Source organism: Antedon bifida, chromosome 2 (genome assembly GCF_963402885.1).
Source record: "Antedon bifida chromosome 2, ecAntBifi1.1, whole genome shotgun sequence".
Classification (NCBI taxonomy): Eukaryota; Metazoa; Echinodermata; class Crinoidea; order Comatulida; family Antedonidae; genus Antedon; species Antedon bifida.
The window spans coordinates 29,881,780-29,899,101 of NC_136227.1; the positions used below are offsets into that span (position 1 = coordinate 29,881,780).

Genomic DNA, 17,322 nt, shown 5'->3' on the forward strand with positions numbered 1-17,322 from the left:
AACAAAATGGAGTTTTTGATTTTCAGAGACTTCAAGTTCAAAAGTAAAGCTCTGTCAACAATATCAAACTTTATGTGACAAAAAATGTGATGTGCCCATATATGGACAATGATGTCATATCACTACCATATTTGGGTATATCACTACCATATTCGGGCATATCACACTTTTTTTGACAAACTAGTTTAATAGTGTAGACAGAGCTTAAGTCTCCATTAATTTGGAACTAACTCCACTGTTTCTGTATAGGTACACAAGAACCAGTAAAAATGATGATTCTGGAAACCATTCTATGGAAATTGGATGGGTTACTATGAACAATCTATTGCCAAATGAGATATATAAAGTGAGTATGATTAGTAAAAGGCACTGGTAAAGGCACTTTTTTCAATATAGTTAAAAGTACTTTTTGTAGAATCTTAGTTAAAAGTTGGTAAAATATATTGTTAAAGGTATACAAACAAAATGTGACTACATTAACTAAATTTGTTAAGATTAAAAATGAAAAAAACTCTTACAGGATTTGAACCAAGAATTTATGTGTAGTGATCGGTGCATTACAGATATCTATATTATTAAATAGAATTACAGTCATACTGAAATGACTCTCTCAAGCTCAAACTTTATTTGACAAAAAAATATGTGATGTGCCCATATATGGACATGATGACATCATATCGCTACCACATTTAGGCACAGCACACTTTTTTTGTCAAGCTAGTTTGATAGTGTAGACAGAGCTTTACACATATTTAAGTTTTAACTTTTTTCCATAGGATGTTCTGAGACCACAGGATATGGGTAAAACAAGGCAGGTCACTCTGAGGGTCCTCTGTCGAGGAAAACCACCGGTAGGGGGCATTGCCGTGCAGGAACACTTTGAGGTCAATGTTGTCCCCCTCACTATTCAGCTTACCTACAATTTCTTTAAACGAATGATGGGATTTTTCTTCCCTGGTAGAAGTGTTGATCAAGAACCAGGAGAGGACATTCAACTGAAGAATAGACCAGGTAGACCAGGCTAAATAGACCAGGTTAAATAGACCAGATAAACAAATTGAGAATCTTTTTTTAAAAAAGACTAATCAAATCTTTTGGCAATTGTATGAGACAGCACTGCATTCAAATTGAGAATGATTTAAAAAAAAAATCTTTTGCAATTGTATGACAAGGAGGCTACATTGCGACCAAAAGAAATAGAAACAAGTAACACCAAACCTCCAAGATTAATATAAAACAGGAAGCAAATATATAACAATTCTTAAGCTTGGTTCTCACTAGGACAAAACGCAAGGACGTAAGCGCAATGCAATAAAATTGACCAATGACAAGCGACAGTTCGAATAATCGAAAAAAAGTGAAAACCAAGCATCAATAAAACAGATAAATGTCAAACATCTTCCTAAAATGGCATAACACTCATTCCATATCTCAATCACACTTTTGGTTTGTGTAATATGCAATTATACTCAATGCTTTCTGCATAATATTATCAGTGTAAAATTCTTCTTGTTTTGTTTTATAGATCTTGATGATGACACAGAGAGTATTTCCTCACGGGTCAGCAAGGTTTGTCAACTTCTTTTATTGCTTTTCGCATTAATCGTAATTTCATTTTGAAAAAGTGGATTCATTTTTTGTCATTAGAATTTGTGTATTGACATAGATTTGGACCAAGCATCGTAAGATTAGAATGTATCTTCACCAGCGAACTTGGCTAAAATTATATAAAGCACTGTGAATACAGTATGTACTGTAGAACACTTATTAAGGGGACACCTTTAGATTGTTTGGTTGTTTGGTTGGTATTGTTTTTCCATAGTTAGTTTTACAGTGTCCCCTTAATAGAGGTTTCCTTAGATTATGTGCGCTCTTTATTTTAATGCTTTATTTGGTTTTATAGACAAGTGTACGGTCAGGCAACAGTGATGATTCTACTCATCCCGCATCTACTATATCAAGTAGAGATAGTTTCAGGGTAAGTTACAGTATATCATATTGTGGCACAGTCAGATAGGGTTTGGTAAATATATTAATATAAAAGTTGGTTTTTGGTTATTTTTACTTCAGAATACTTTGATAAGAATTTAATGCCATTTTTTTAGATAAAAAAGAAGCAAGAAACAAGAAAAACACACAGTTCAGATGACATTGAAAAAATGAAGGTAATTTTGCTGTTAATAAGATTCTGAACAAACCAATTGAAACAGAGAACTTAATAATTTAGTACAGTGGGAAAACCATCAGACTTTAAAAGTTGTTCAAAATAATAGAACAAACAAACGTCTTATATATATTTTTGTTTACTCATTGATATCGGTAAAAACTATATTTTACAGATTTTAAACAATTTAATCTAAATATTATTTCAATTTCTTTTCATTACAGGAAAGAGCTGAGAGAAATAATACATTCTTTTACATTAAGATACCCCCGCTTCCGCTCTGTATAAGCTATAAGGTATGTAACACATTAATTGAGTACCCTGTCAATCTTGATGTAGATTGGAATTCTAGTCAATAACGATTGATCTGAAAAATAAAAAATAAAAATAAAATAAAAATATTATTTCTGTTTTAAGCTCTGTCTACACTATCCAACTTTATGTGACAACAAAATGTGATGTGCCCATATACTGGACACGATGACATCGTATCACTACCATATTTAAGCGCATCACACTTATTTTGTCAAACTAGTTTGATAGTGTAGACAGAGCTTAACAAAACTCTCAACTCTCACCATCCGTGTAGATTACCAATATAATAACAAAAATCTGCCTTATTATGGCTTGGGAAGAATTTACCATTATCTGAGTTAACAAGGGCATGTCACATGGTACCATGCCATCAGCCGCTTAGTAGTCTATATACTTTATTTTATGTTTTTAGGCACATATGGCCAAGGATTACCTCTTCTTTCTTCAGCCCATATCATCCCACTGCTGGACAAAGGCCTCTCCCAATTGATGTCAGTTCTTGCTATCTTTTTCTTTTTCTTATCTAAGGATTACCAATAGTAAATTAATCACTGTCCTATCAGGTCTGGTAATCCCCTGATACAGGGGCTATTTTGTCAACCAGTATTTCTTATTTCAAGTTATACTGTATGTCTCTAATTAAACCTAAAGTTGGTTTTTTATTTATCAGGGAGGTAAAGAGAAAAACATTGAAGACGTCCACAACCTAAATATCTTACTGCCAACACAAGAGTACCACAACCAAACATGGACTTGGCTAGACTTGTTGATGGCTTTAAAACGAGAGTACAAACAGGCCTTACTGTCTCAGGTTAATTACATTTTTTAATCTATGATTATTGATAAATATAGGACATAATAGTAACCTGATTATTATTAGTAATCTTTTTAATAATAGAAATTAAGTAGTTAGTTAACTAGTTTTCTAATTTTATGATATGACAAAGTGGTACCTTAAAAACAGAACATATAATGTGCTCATGTTTGCCGACCAATTGTCCTTTTCCATGGCTTCTGCCACAAATCTGAAATTGGAATATTTACAAAAGCTATTATACAGTATTACTGAATTGCATATTTTTTTAATTTTGGCAATTAATAATGGCAATTAAATATCTTCAGGCTATCAAGGAGAAATTAAAGTTCAAACTTCCTGTGGGGAAAGCAGAAGGTCCTACTGGAAAAGAAAGTCAAGCCGAGTAAGTTGTTTTACAATTTTTAATTGTACACAAATAGTTTAAAGTAATTTATATATTGTTTTCTAAATATATTTTATGTGTGCATTTTCAGTGAGGATGCTGACAAAGCAAAGCTTCTGTTTGGTGCAAAAGCTCCTAATATTGTGAGTATTATTCTAAAAATCTTATTTTACTGATGTAAAGCTATGTCTACACTATCAAACTAGTTTGTGTGATGTACACAAATATGGTAGTGATATGCCCAAATATGGTAGTGATATGACATCATCATTTTTTGTCACATAAAGTTTGATAGTGTAAACAGAGCTTTATGTTCACTATTGGATCTGAATAAAAATTACACAATTTTTTAAACAATGCTGTTCGAAACAGTCTTCTGTTATGCACCTGTGCCTACAGTAGATAAAATCTCTGATACATTTATGTCTGAACCAACAGTTGTGTTGATTTCTATTTACAGGCTAGCAATATTGAAAAACCAAAGAAAGTTCTATTTGGAAAACCTCCGAAGAATTAACACCTTATTTGGGACAACGACAGAAGAATCACCAATGAAGAAAAAAGGCTCATTTGCATATGCATATGATATGCAAATCAGTATTATGAATACCCCAAATTCACAGATCATCACATACTACTACAGAACCCCTATTAAGGGGACGAGCCAATAAGGAGTGTCCCTTAATAGGGGTGTCCCCAAAACCCCAGAAACGAAAAAGTGTCTACACCATGGGTGTCGTCTGGACAGGGGTGTCCTAAAGGCGTATGTGTCTTTTTAATCACTCAGCCACTCACTCTACAACTCTACAATTATTAATGCTACGCTTTCACCTCTGACCTACAATGCTTTCACCTCTGACCTACAATGCTTTCACCTCTGACCTACAATGCTTTCATGTCTACCTATTGTCTTTAGTACAATGATCAGTCTCATTTGCTTTATAATATTATAAGTAGTGTGTAAGTAGGTGCTGTTATGTATGATTATAAAGATATTTGTAATTTACACGATACTGTATGTAAAAGATGATTGAAGAAATGAGCTATATGTATTAGACATAATAAAGCTGCACATATCCAGCGCATTGAGATGACAATGTTTGTGAAATGCGCTATATATAAATAAAAATATATTAATACAGTATTAAATTAATATCAATATCCTAAAAAATAAATAAATCAAGTTATATGTCACATAAAAAATGTAATCAATGCTTGTTGTTTAGATAGTAATTTGTAAAAACATGTTTTCAGATCATTTTTACTTACATAAGTAAATCAAATCACTGTTGAAATTAATAGGTTTTACATTCTTTGGTTTTAAAATAGTCTGCATAATATAGTATAGTAGGCCCACATTAATGTAAATTTTAGATATTTTAATTTATATTTTGTTTGTACTTAACATATTTTACTATACCGGTATATTAATAATACTATTTATAAATGATAAAATATAAGTAATATTACTAGGCCCTATACTCCCTACTAGAAATCTGAATTATCTGTGAAATATTTCGGTTATCTTTGGGTCTATTTTCGTTTATACTGTTTATTTTTAGTCTAATTTTTTTATGGAATAAAGGTAAAAATATAAAATGTAGGCAGACAATGTCTACTGCAAACCATAGTTTTTGCGGATTTGTTGTGTTTTAATTAAGAGAAGATCCATGGTCGATTTTTTGTGCTGTGTGATTGGCTGAAAGAAAGGTCAAGACTCATAATAGAGGTCACGATGTGAGCTTGCAACAAACTTAAAATCATGATGAAAACGTGATAAAATGCCGTCTAAAACAACCATCACAAATTCCCTACAGCTGTATAAATATTTGTTAAGAGAATGCAAAAAGTTGCCGTCAGAAGCACAGAGTCACTATAAACACGCAATTAGACAGGTTTGTATTATTTTATAAAGTTAGGCCTAGCTAGAGGTGTATGCAACCCCGATGATGTTAAGCCTGATTGATTAGCCTTCCCTGCGGTGATAGTGTCTCATTCATGTCCATAGACAGGCCTAGCTTAGAATTGATATGCGCGCCTGTATCAAAGGAGTAACAAGGCAAATTTAACTACACCACCCCTACCACCTGTCGTCATTAACACATTATTTCACAGTTCCCAGTTGTTAATAATAATGCACTATTTACAACACATGAATTGAAGAACAAGAAAGTGTCGAGCCTACAATGAATGTTTTAGCCCTCACCAATACTGTATTAGATTCTTTTCTGCAGGGTTATAACAGTCATGTGGATGAAACAGATCCTGATCGAATAAAGCAGATTATAACAAGATCTATTGCTGATGCTGAATGGATTGTTAATAAGGTAATCTACTGGCTGCACTAGTTCAAGTTTTGGTATTATTGTTGATATAAAATTTGCGGTACACAATGTATATTAGTTCTGAAAAGAACTGTTGAGTTTCTCAACGTTTCGATCAATGTGCTTTGATAGTCCTCAGGAGTGAGAATGGTAGAAAGTCCAGGAAACTGGGAATATAAGTGGAATAATCCGGAGTCCTCTTGGGATAACATTGGAGTCTCTGCAAACTTTATATCAACATTTGATTTCGCCATGCAAACAATAACAAACAATATATTGTTATTATTGTTAAACTGTATTTAATATTCAACCAGGAAAGAGTGAAATTGCTTGTTGCTATAATTGTTGTACAAACTGTATTAATTATAATATAAACTCATTCTTTTGTTTCAATTACAGTATTCCAAGAAATGACAGCTCACTGGAATGATTGTTGGTGTTTTGAATGATCACAAGCCTGTTGGTATATGATGCTGTATGCACACAATATGGATTGATGATGGAGGAATCAAACAAAATATTTTATATCTGTTTGAAAATCTGTGTTATAAATAAACAGAATACAAATGTATGCATGTTACAATACCGACTGTTCTAATAAAATAATGTTGCAGTACATGTTATGTGTAACTAGAGTGGGTGTCAAAAGAAGGTATCATATCATATATCACATTTATTCAATTAATGAAAACTTTAACAATAAACAATATAAACAAATAAAGAAGTCATTAATTTGAATCAAACTTAGAGACCAAGGCCTGTCTCAGAAAGCCCCAACAAAACATAAATACTAAATAACAAAATAAGATTTGATATAAAAAGGTAAAGGTGGCAAGATATTAATACATTTATGAATGATAATTTTCCAGATAAATAAACTTAATTCGATGTCTGAATTGTAATCTTTATAAAAGGTATTTCTGCGGTGGGTGCTGTGTAGTAAATAAAGTGGGCTTAATAGGCTGGGTGAAAGATATCGCTCCAGCCAGCACTATTACATCCTTAGTTTAGTACCTTGCTGTTCAGTTGGTAAACAGACATAATGTGCATTTTATTACTACATGCCTTGTAGATGCTGTAACATTTTGGTACACGTACCACAACATGCAAGTAATTCCCAAACTGTGCGGTATAAATAATGGAAATACCTCGGTGTTATGATTCATAGTGTTATATAGACATGTATTTGATTATATTTGTTTTTAGTGAAGTATACTGTTGCACACAAAAATTGTATGTACACTTGGGGCTTCTGTAGTTATCCTTTCTGTATTACGTCTGATAGTGGTAAATCAATCAAAACCCACCTTTTTAATTTGTAATTTTTTTAAATTTTCTGTCTTTGTAAAGCGCATTGAGGCTTTCAGCATAATGCGCTATATCAAGTACCAGTTATTATTATTATTATTAAAATCATCATTGAATCATTGCTATTATGATTTGATTTAATATCACAATTTATGAGAGCATCACAAAAAAATATGTAAAATAATGATACAGTAAATAAATAATAATGAGCTGTGGGGCAAATTCCTCCAAATACTATGTTAATTTAGTATCATTATTTTGTACAATGTGCTACTGAACTATGTCAACAACAAAACCCTCTGATTGGATAGAATGACCTCATTTCATGAATATAACGTAGACTCTGACTTAACTCATGAATATAACGTAGACTCTGACTTAACTCATGAATATAACGTAGACTCTGACTTAACTCATGAATTTAACGTAGACTCTGACTTAACTCATGAATTTAACGTAGACTCTGACTTAACTCATGAATTTAACATAGACTTTTAAATAGGTCACTGTGACCCTGCTGTGATTGGGTAGTTTGACGTAGACCTCATGAATATAACGTAGACTCTGACTTAACTCATGAATATAACGTACTAGACTCAGACTTAACTCATGAATTTAACATAGACTTTTAATTAGGTCACTGTGACCCTGCTGTGATTGGGTAGTTTAACGTAGACCTCATGAATATAACGATAGACTCTGACTTAACTCATGAATATAACGTAGACTCTGACTTAACTCATGAATTTAACATATACTTTTAAATAGGTCACTGTGACCCTGCTGTGATTGAGTAGTTTAACGTAGACCTCATGAATATAACGTAGACTCTGACTTAACTCATGAATATGACGTAGACTCTGACTTAACTCATGAATATAACGTAGACTTTTAAATAGGGTCACTGTGACCCTGCTGTGATTGGGTATTTTAACGTAGACCTCATGAATATAACGTAGACTCTGACTTAACTCATGAACATAACGTAGACTTTTAAATAGGGTCACTGTGACCCTGCTGTGATTGGGTAGTTTAACGTAGACCTCATGAATATAACGTAGACTCTCTTAACTCATGAATATAATGTAGACTGTTTACCAATAGGGTCACTGTGACCCTGCTGTGATTGGGTAGTTTAACGTAGACCTCATGAATATAACGTAGACTCTGACTTAACTCATGAATATAATGTAGACTGTTTACCAATAGGATCGCTGTAACCACTTCATGCTGTACTAGCTATGATTGGGTAGTCTACAGTAATTCTCATGAATATAACGTAGACTTTGACCTACTTCATGAATATAACGTAGACTTTTGACCTACCTCATGAATATAACGTAGACTTCATGAATAAAATGTAGACAGCCAATGGGGTGTATCGGAAACAAAAGACCAATGAAATGCGTGATTGACCATCTGATGAGCAACTTTTTGTGTTTGCCGCCCTCTAATTTTGTATAACTACTAAATATTCAAGATAATATTTTAGAAAATAAAATACTGTTAATTGTACTTTTATTACAAATACTACATTTTTGGTACCAAATTTTTGGTTCAATAGTTTTACAATAAACAATTGTAATTTTTACTTTTGGTTGGTAAATGATACATTTGATTTTACAAATATGCCACTAATGAGTAACATAGAGTATTTACATACTTATAGTAATATGAGACCACGGTTAAGCATACTTACCTGGCACAGGAGTGACTTTGATCAAGAAGGAAGTCCTCCCAGCGCGAGGCCATGGCATTGCACATTTACGCTGTGGTTGACCGTTGCGATTCCCTCAAATGTAGGGAACTCGGGTGTAAAATTTATGGTAGCGGGGGACTGCGTTCGCGCTAACCCCCAACAATGAAAATAATAGCAGAATTACAACATTTACAAAAGCCAGTTTGTAAGATAACATTGAGTCTAGACTAGAGTAGGCCTATTTTATTTTGTGTGCTGTTTCCTAACTTTCTGTTCTTTGTTAAATTGTCCCCATCCTTGAATATGATGTCCCTGCGTACGTGGTTGGCTGCGGGCCATGCCTCGAACCAAAAAACTCGGAGCGCATCGAGGCAGTCCAGCGAAGGGCTACTATACTAGTCTTGTCCTTAAAAAAAGAAGAGGTGAAATGGAATACGAGGAACGTCTCACTAAGCTAAATTTGCCTACACTATCTAATCGAAGAAATTATCTTCTGTTATCCTTTGTTTGTAAATCACTTATTGGAACGGTTGATTGTAGTAGTGTTCGTCAATCTAAAGTTGTTAATGGCCGACACCTTGATACACTCAAGTTCATTCATCACTATGCTAGAACCAATTGTCTTCATCATTCCGCCATTAACATATTCCCTAGGTTATGGGAAGAGTAATTACCGGAAATGATTAAACATTCTTTAATTTTAGACAGTTTTCCAACTTTTTTAAATTCACTTAAATCACATGTATTATATTGACTTTGTTGAATCGACTATTAGTTTTTTATCCTTTTGTTTTATATTGACACTGTTGATTCGATTTTAAGTATTTTTTCTTGTATCCCTTAGTTATTTTTATAAATTTGTCTAAAATAGTTGATCATATTATATCATAGTTGTTACTTTGGAAGTATGGAACCTGAACTCTTGTTATAGTGATTAGGTTCACTTTTAGGTTCCTGCCTACTCCCGTAGTTTCTGTGTTTTTGTATGTTTGTAACTGGTTTTTGGCAATAAATAATAATAATAACAATAAATAATTATACAATTCGTTAGTGGAAACTTGTACCGATCTTATTTATCCAAAGAATCTTTCGAAACTGTGATCATTTATTTTATATATTCCAATTACTGATATTTTTCTTTGAATAGAGTTTGACTGAAAGAACAAATATATATACTGTATTGTAAATAAAAGTAAGTTACTTATTTCTACAGGTTTACTTATTTCTCCATGAGTACAACCCCTACACATTCGCGTTTCCATTCTCAGGAAAAATGGCATTCAAAATAATAGTGATCACTTCTCATAACAGGTGGTTAAATATAACTTGCCAACCCATAAAAACAATGAAATATGATTTTTTAATAATATGGAAATTTTAATATGAAACTCTCTGAAATGTATTATTTAATGAGGGTGACTTTTCCAGTGAAGAAACATTAATATAAAACATAAAATATTTAGAACAAATTAAGTACAGTATAACTAATCTAACGTTACACCTTCCTGGTTAAAAATATATTTTTATTCAGAATCAAAGACAAACATTACATTGAGTACAAAAAATTACGAACACAAACCATTTTCATTTTGTTTTTTATAGTGAAATTGAAAATATCAAAGATAACAGTCCTCACTCGCCGATTGGTGGCTCAATTTGTTTCAGCGTCAGCAGAGCGCCACCGCCGCGACGTTTCAAGATATCGACAAAAAATAAAACAGACCACCGGTCACAGAAATGGCGCTGATTAGCAGAAAAGCGAAATTAAAAAGGGTTCAAATTTACGACCAAAAACAGCGAGAAAAAGAAAAAGCCCGTGAAGAAGAAGAAGATGAACTATTTGTTTTTGGATATGCTGCTAAATTGTTCAAAGATGACAAGAAAGCCATGGAAATCGACCGGGGAGAACATCTCATACCGTGGATGGGAGACAAACATTTTCAAATAGACAGGTCGGTATACACGCAGGCTAGACTTGTGGTGGAATTTTCCGTTAGATATTTCTGGATTTAAAACATATGGAATTGTTTGATTTCTAAAATGTTTACTGTTTTATATACATCACAAGTATTAAAACAAATATCACCTGATAAAACTTCATAATTGTTTTTAATATTACATTAAGAACGTATATTAATGGTTTGTTTTGGTTTTCATAAACTGCCTGTGTTGGCACAATGGAAGGTCATTGAAAGTTCATTACATAACCAGATTGGATTGGTGCACTTTGTATTGTGAATTGTTGGGCCAGGTTGCAGCTGTTTTCTTTTATTGTTCTTCCAAAGTTTTTCAACTATTGTAAAAATTAAACTGGTATTCTAACATTAATGTTTTTAATTTTACATCATAATAATTTTACTTTATTAGGCCTTTATTTAAATCTGGGTTGTGTCATGAAACGCGATGATGATACATTACAACTTTCACTAATTTCCAACATCCTTTTCAACTATCCCACTATCCAGCTCGGAAAGAAATGATTCATTGATATTGTGTGCCAGGCTAAGACTAAATCTAACCCTCCTATCCTAATCAAAATTGTAATTGTCTGAGGTTCATTCGCTGGTATCGGGTAAATAAAGATAATTTGGCATTATTAATCCATTTGGTGGATTGCTTCCAAGATCTGTGTACAAATCCAGCAGACATAATTCATAGATGGTCAGTTGGCTAGTGGCCAGTCACGGTGATGTATGTCTACTTTGAAACTTGTGACCAACCGACATGGATTGCTCGACCTCTGACAGGTGCCAAGTAGTAATTCCTACGTGACTAGACATTGTTTATGTTAGCATTGCCAGATTTCTGTTGTTTAATAAAATACTATAGGTTTCTTAGGTTTGAAATACATTTTTGCCACATACAAATAAATAAAGTGATTTCCTGTTATCTGTATGTAGATATTGTTTACACCTACGCTCACAGTTCAGGTACTGTACTGTATGTATAAAGAGTCATTAAGAGTATAGTCAGTTTTTAGGTACTGTAGCATGATGTACTGTATTGTTAGTGTTAAGAGTTTCACAAACACCCTAAAGCCTTGTCTACACTACTGTATCAAACTTTATGTGACAAAAAAATGTGATGTGCCCATATATGGAAATGATGATGTCATATCACTACCATATTTGGGTATATCACTACCATATTTGGGCACATCACACCTTTTTTGTCAAACTAGTTTGATAGTGTAGACAGAGCTTAACTTCGATGGCAGCAGAAATTCGTTCTCAGGTTCCAATTTTTTTAATAAGGTGGTAGTACAGTATGACAAAGGTAGTATTACTGTAGTACAGTAGTAGTATTTTGTATGTAGCTTGACAAGGAACATGATCTATATATTAATATAAGGCGCAGGATTGGTTCTAGCATGAGAATGGCATAATGTTACTAACCATCTGATAGCCTTCATTTGCATGTCCCTCACTCAGCAATAATAGCTTTTTCACAAGGATACAGTTAAACCTTTTTCACTACAAGTGGTCTCTTCGGTTTTCAAGGACTGCCAAATGGCATTGGACCCTGGTACTGTAAATACAGTACTTCCTACCTACTCACCGAATTTTAAATGTAAATAAATAACATCAATGCAAAGCCACATTTAAAAAATTTAAAACACAACTAAAAAATTAACTCATACAAACTACGTTTCTAGATTCAAAATTCATTATGATTAGCAATATTACTATACAAACCTTGGTGGCCATGCGTTGCTTGACACAGAGTTTCCGCTGAGCTTTTATGACTGGCCCAAAAGTATTATGTAAAGCAAAAACATAAATAAATTTTCTTTTCATTATCAAGTGCTTTGGAAGTGATACATTTCCCCAATTTTCATTACAAATTTTCTGAATAATCAATGCTATCTAATTATTACCATGAAGGTCAAAGTTCAATCATACTTTGTTGTATAATTTTTTGTAATATTTGAAGTATAAAGCAAAAATATTTAAGATTGTAACTAATTCTTAATGCTTAATTTTTGTTTTATAATTCAGTGTTCAAATTGGAACCTACTGTATCTGATTGTAGCTCTAGCCCAAATTCAAGTACAAAAGTTCAAAACAACAAAGTTAATGTCAAATTTATATTTTTCAAAACTTTTTCTTTCCCTACAGATATGATGGACGAGGTCACCTCCACGACCTTTCAGAGTTTGATAATAATTCATGGAATCGAACACAAAAAATGTCAGAGGAAGAGTTAAGAATAGAAACATTATGTGACGAGGAACGCTACTTAGCACTTAATACAGATCTATTTGAGGAAAAAAACAGGCATGGTAAGTTTGTTATGTTTTTGACATACAGTAGTTCAAATTAAGTCTTGAGGCCTCCAATGATCAGCTTTGCTGGATGGGCTACCCTCATTCATTCATACACATTTATTCAGTTATAACAATAATAACTGGGGCCCGCACTAGGTAGAAGTAAAGGCTTGTATCATGAGGGCCCCTACAATGTATAATACATGAAACATTGAGGGCCCCAATGATCAGCTTTGCTGGATGGGCTACCCTCATTCGTTCATACACATTTATTCAGTTATAGCAGTAATAACTGGGGCCCGCACTAGAAGTAATGGCTTGGATCATGAGGGCCCCTACAATGTATAATACATGAAACAGGGTTCAATAAAAAAACGTCTTGCTGTTCCATTTAATGCAACTTTGTGAGGTTCCAGACGTGTATTGTAAAGTTGTTCCATTGTATTAGGTCATTGGACCAACAACTGTTTCAACAACATGCATCCTACACATGCATAGGGCATGTGTAGAATTATGAATAAACATTTATATTATTCTTGGCTGCAAAATGTTGTTTTTACTTCAAGAGTATGGATGGTAGGTTTAGTGGGTAAAGGTTTGTTATTGTTAAATGAGAAATTAATGTCCCTTACAATATGGATGTAAAGAAATATTCAATTATGAAATATTGATTGATTTATTTATTTTTTTTTTTCAAAATACCTGATCATGTTCTCTGTAAAAGATGATTTCCTTTCTGAACATGGGGAATAGCTAATATTGTACTTAGCCTGGGCATTAGTATACAGTATGTGATTCTGTCTGGATGGTCAGTTCCTTTCCATGCCGCCTTTTCCTCCCTATTATCCCTATTATTATTATTTCACCTGGGAGTTGATCATCAGGAGTTGATTGAACCCAGGAATTTGTGTCATTGATATATCTAACAGTAATCTCCTGTATCTTTAAATATTTACCGTACCTTCTGCTCATCGACACAACATTATTAATTTCACAATAAGATTAGTAATGATTCTAGAGACAGTTTGTTCTTGTAATTCGATTTGACCTATGGTTAATTGAACTCAAGCAAGGCTAATGTACCATCAACAATTTTGTGCAACATAATTGCTGACTATAGTAATTTTACAGTGTAAACAATGCAATTGTCAAAAAGAGGGTTCAATGAATACTGTTGTAAACTGGAGAACAATAGCAAGAAGTTACATCAAAGCAATATGTAGTCATTGTTATTAGCTTAGGAGTACAATTGAAATTTAATTGTTGTTTTAAACCACAAGACCACACCCACCTCAGCACTAGATAGATGTAGGTGTGGTCAAATTAACTATGTATAGGCTAGCGGCCAGTACATAGTAAAAACAACCTGAGAGGTGGTTTCACATAATTGACATTAAATATTTCTCAATCAATTTTTTTAAAAGACCACATCCACCTTAGCACCAACCAAGATGTAGGTGTGGTCAAATTTGTCAACACCTACTTTGAATGAAAATTTACTACATGGTTAGCAGCTTACAACTTTACAATACATTGTTGTTATTCTGTGAAGTTGACAGGCAAAACAACCTAAGAGGTGGTTTCATATAATTGAGTCTCAATCGCACTGGATTTAATGGTCAAAATTAACTGAGTCGCTGCCTATATTGACCAAGAAAAGTCTCATCCAAATGCTGACTGCAATCCCCTAATGAGTTCAATTAACCAAGAGTTAACCAATGGTTAGTCATGGTCTCGGTAAAAGTAATCTGGCTAAAAAGTCCAATCTGAACGTACTTTGGTAAGTTCTAGGAGTAAACGATTATTTATATTTATTATTTATATATATTATTATAAAAAAAGAAACAGAAATATGAAAAAATACTGTAAGACTAATATAAAAACTGCAAGTACAGTACATAAATGTACGCCCACCACTTGAAGGATACAAACATCTGCAAAATAATGAAGTAAAATGTTCTTACATTATAGTAAGTAGCATCTTTATTCCGTGTACAATAGAATACGTGGAATAATAGTTCATTGACTTCGACAAATGATTTAGACCATCGAGCATCTAATTAACGGGAACCACTATAGATTATCACACTTACAAGCCATGACATTTCAGCGAAGTGAATTATGCTAAATCATCGAGATAGAGTTTGGTTAAAAAATATCTACTAAACGGTACAGTTCTTCTGTTTCCATTATTTAATAATTAATTACTCCAACAGTCAGTGTGAAAAAAAAGAGAGAAAAAATGGCCAGTATAGTAAAATATATATAGTATACATTAAATAATTGCTGGAGCTTTGTAAGTGTTTAAAAAAAAAATGTTTCAATTCTGAACATGTAATAGCAACATATCAGATGTTTCGGAATAAGATGGAGTTGGAGGCCCAATCAATGGTATCAAACTATGGCGAAGAAATCACCGATGCCAGGCTTATCCTCTACGTAGTACAAGCCTAGGCCTAAAGGAAATCTGACCTAGAAAGAAGGAGACACCAGCCAAACCCACACATGACACGTGGAATAAAAACATCAGCACGTGGAAGCTACTGTACTACCCACATGGATTTCTTTGATGATTAATACAATCAAATGTGAATATTAAAAGTGTGGAATGTCGTAATATTTCTTGTAGACAAACATAACATTATATTTAACATATTAATATTGACAGGCCATTTGTATAGTTAAGCAATTTGAAATCTTGCCAAAAGAATGTTTTTGAAAAGTAAAGAAAAAAAAACTAAATCTACTATAATTTTAAAAGACTAGACTAAAGTTTCACTTTTGATGGATAACATCATACATTAATTTAGTTGGTTATCGTTTTATTATTAAAGTTTTAAATTTAAGATTGGTTGCTTATTTCGTAAGTGAACGCTCTTTGTTCGATGGTTACCAATGTGTACAAAAAGTATAAACATTTCAGTGAAACTGAAACTCATTTAAAAGTGTAATGTAGCTCTGCCAATACACTTTGTGCCCAGGGAGCAAAGAGAACACTTTTTTGTCTAGACCTGGGCCAAGTATTTTAGATATCTTTGTAATTCGATTGGTTGTTTACTATACAGGTTCTTAATTCCTCCCCATTTATTGCGCTTTCCTTTACTCTTCAATAACCATAGTGGTTATTGTTCCATAACCCATAATTATATTATTATAGTGTACTATCAGTAATAACTGTAAATACAGTAAAAACCTAATTGGTTGTTGGATCATAATGGATATTGTGCTTGAGAGCATTTATAATATTGGTGTATACAATTTAACATACTGTAGTGTACTGTAAACTTAGTGATAACCAATGACTCTGTTACTGTAGTATGATTCAGCAGAAAAATGTTTATTTAAAAATGCTCCGGACTAGCTTACATAATGTAATAGTGTATTATTTAATCTCATCTGTTGCCCTGAAGTCTAGTGAACAAATCTTAACATTCAGAGATACTGTACATATGATTATGATTAGATTAGTAGTTTAAACATGTTGGCGAGTACAATAGCATGTGAGCTATTAAACTAGAATAGAGTAGTCCACCCACAAGAAAATGATAATTCAAGTCATACCATTGACATATTAACACATGAACCTTTTTGGGAGTTGATTTGTCTCGTTGATTCTGATAAGGTCCAGACAGACATGTGATTGTGTATGCTGATGGGTACTGATGATAACCATAGTAATACTATTGTAGTAACCCTTGCTTCCAATAAACTGCTCAAGCAATTTACTTAAAAGGTTGTGGGTTTGTATTCCTGACAATGTTCACATCATATGGCTTCTTGCAACCACGATGATAATTGGAAAGTAAATCAGACATTCAATTTGGTTTGGGAAACAATCCATTTCCTGGATAGTCATTCTATTTAGTCTACATGTGAATATACTAGACTCAACTAGGCAACTACAGTATTATATAATTATTAATGATTAAAGTTATATACTATAATGATCCGTTCCTATAAATTTTGTGCCCTGAAGAATTTTTCTTCTTTTTTTTTTCTTTTTTTTTTCATACTTCAAATTTGACAGTTCTTTTGTGGTATGGTAT

At 33.0% G+C, this 17,322-nt stretch overlaps 3 protein-coding genes and 1 non-coding gene across 5 annotated transcripts in view; all 4 read left to right on the forward strand.

Moving 5' to 3' along the window:
* Window positions 1–5,255, forward strand: part of LOC144834471 (bridge-like lipid transfer protein family member 2) — a 47,489-nt gene extending 42,234 nt beyond the window's left edge. The window contains exons 49-58 of the mRNA XM_078689268.1: window positions 250–346; window positions 777–1,011; window positions 1,526–1,569; window positions 1,904–1,978; window positions 2,106–2,165; window positions 2,389–2,460; window positions 3,150–3,290; window positions 3,602–3,678; window positions 3,770–3,821; window positions 4,139–5,255. Of these exons, the coding sequence (XP_078545394.1) occupies window positions 250–346; window positions 777–1,011; window positions 1,526–1,569; window positions 1,904–1,978; window positions 2,106–2,165; window positions 2,389–2,460; window positions 3,150–3,290; window positions 3,602–3,678; window positions 3,770–3,821; window positions 4,139–4,195 (910 nt within the window). The 3' untranslated portion in view covers window positions 4,196–5,255. The remainder of the gene's footprint in view (window positions 1–249; window positions 347–776; window positions 1,012–1,525; window positions 1,570–1,903; window positions 1,979–2,105; window positions 2,166–2,388; window positions 2,461–3,149; window positions 3,291–3,601; window positions 3,679–3,769; window positions 3,822–4,138) is intronic.
* Window positions 5,256–5,412: 157 nt separating this feature from the next.
* Window positions 5,413–7,525, forward strand: LOC144836181 (LYR motif-containing protein 9-like). The gene is made up of 3 exons (XM_078691414.1): window positions 5,413–5,573; window positions 5,913–6,005; window positions 6,402–7,525. Exons 1-3 carry the CDS (start codon window positions 5,460–5,462, stop codon window positions 6,414–6,416), a joined length of 222 nt encoding a protein of 73 aa, XP_078547540.1. The 5' UTR covers window positions 5,413–5,459; the 3' UTR covers window positions 6,417–7,525.
* Window positions 7,526–9,001: 1,476 nt separating this feature from the next.
* On the forward strand, window positions 9,002–9,168 carry LOC144836536 (U1 spliceosomal RNA). Its single transcript, XR_013611360.1, has one exon. It is a non-coding gene; the product is annotated as a U1 spliceosomal RNA (small nuclear RNA).
* Window positions 9,169–10,704: 1,536 nt separating this feature from the next.
* LOC144834479 (splicing factor, suppressor of white-apricot homolog) overlaps window positions 10,705–17,322 on the forward strand; it is a 46,070-nt gene continuing 39,452 nt past the window's right edge. For both annotated transcript variants that reach the window (XM_078689285.1, XM_078689286.1), the window contains exons 1-2: window positions 10,705–10,961; window positions 13,128–13,291. In XM_078689285.1, the coding sequence (XP_078545411.1) occupies window positions 10,747–10,961; window positions 13,128–13,291 (379 nt within the window). In that variant the 5' untranslated portion in view covers window positions 10,705–10,746. The remainder of the gene's footprint in view (window positions 10,962–13,127; window positions 13,292–17,322) is intronic.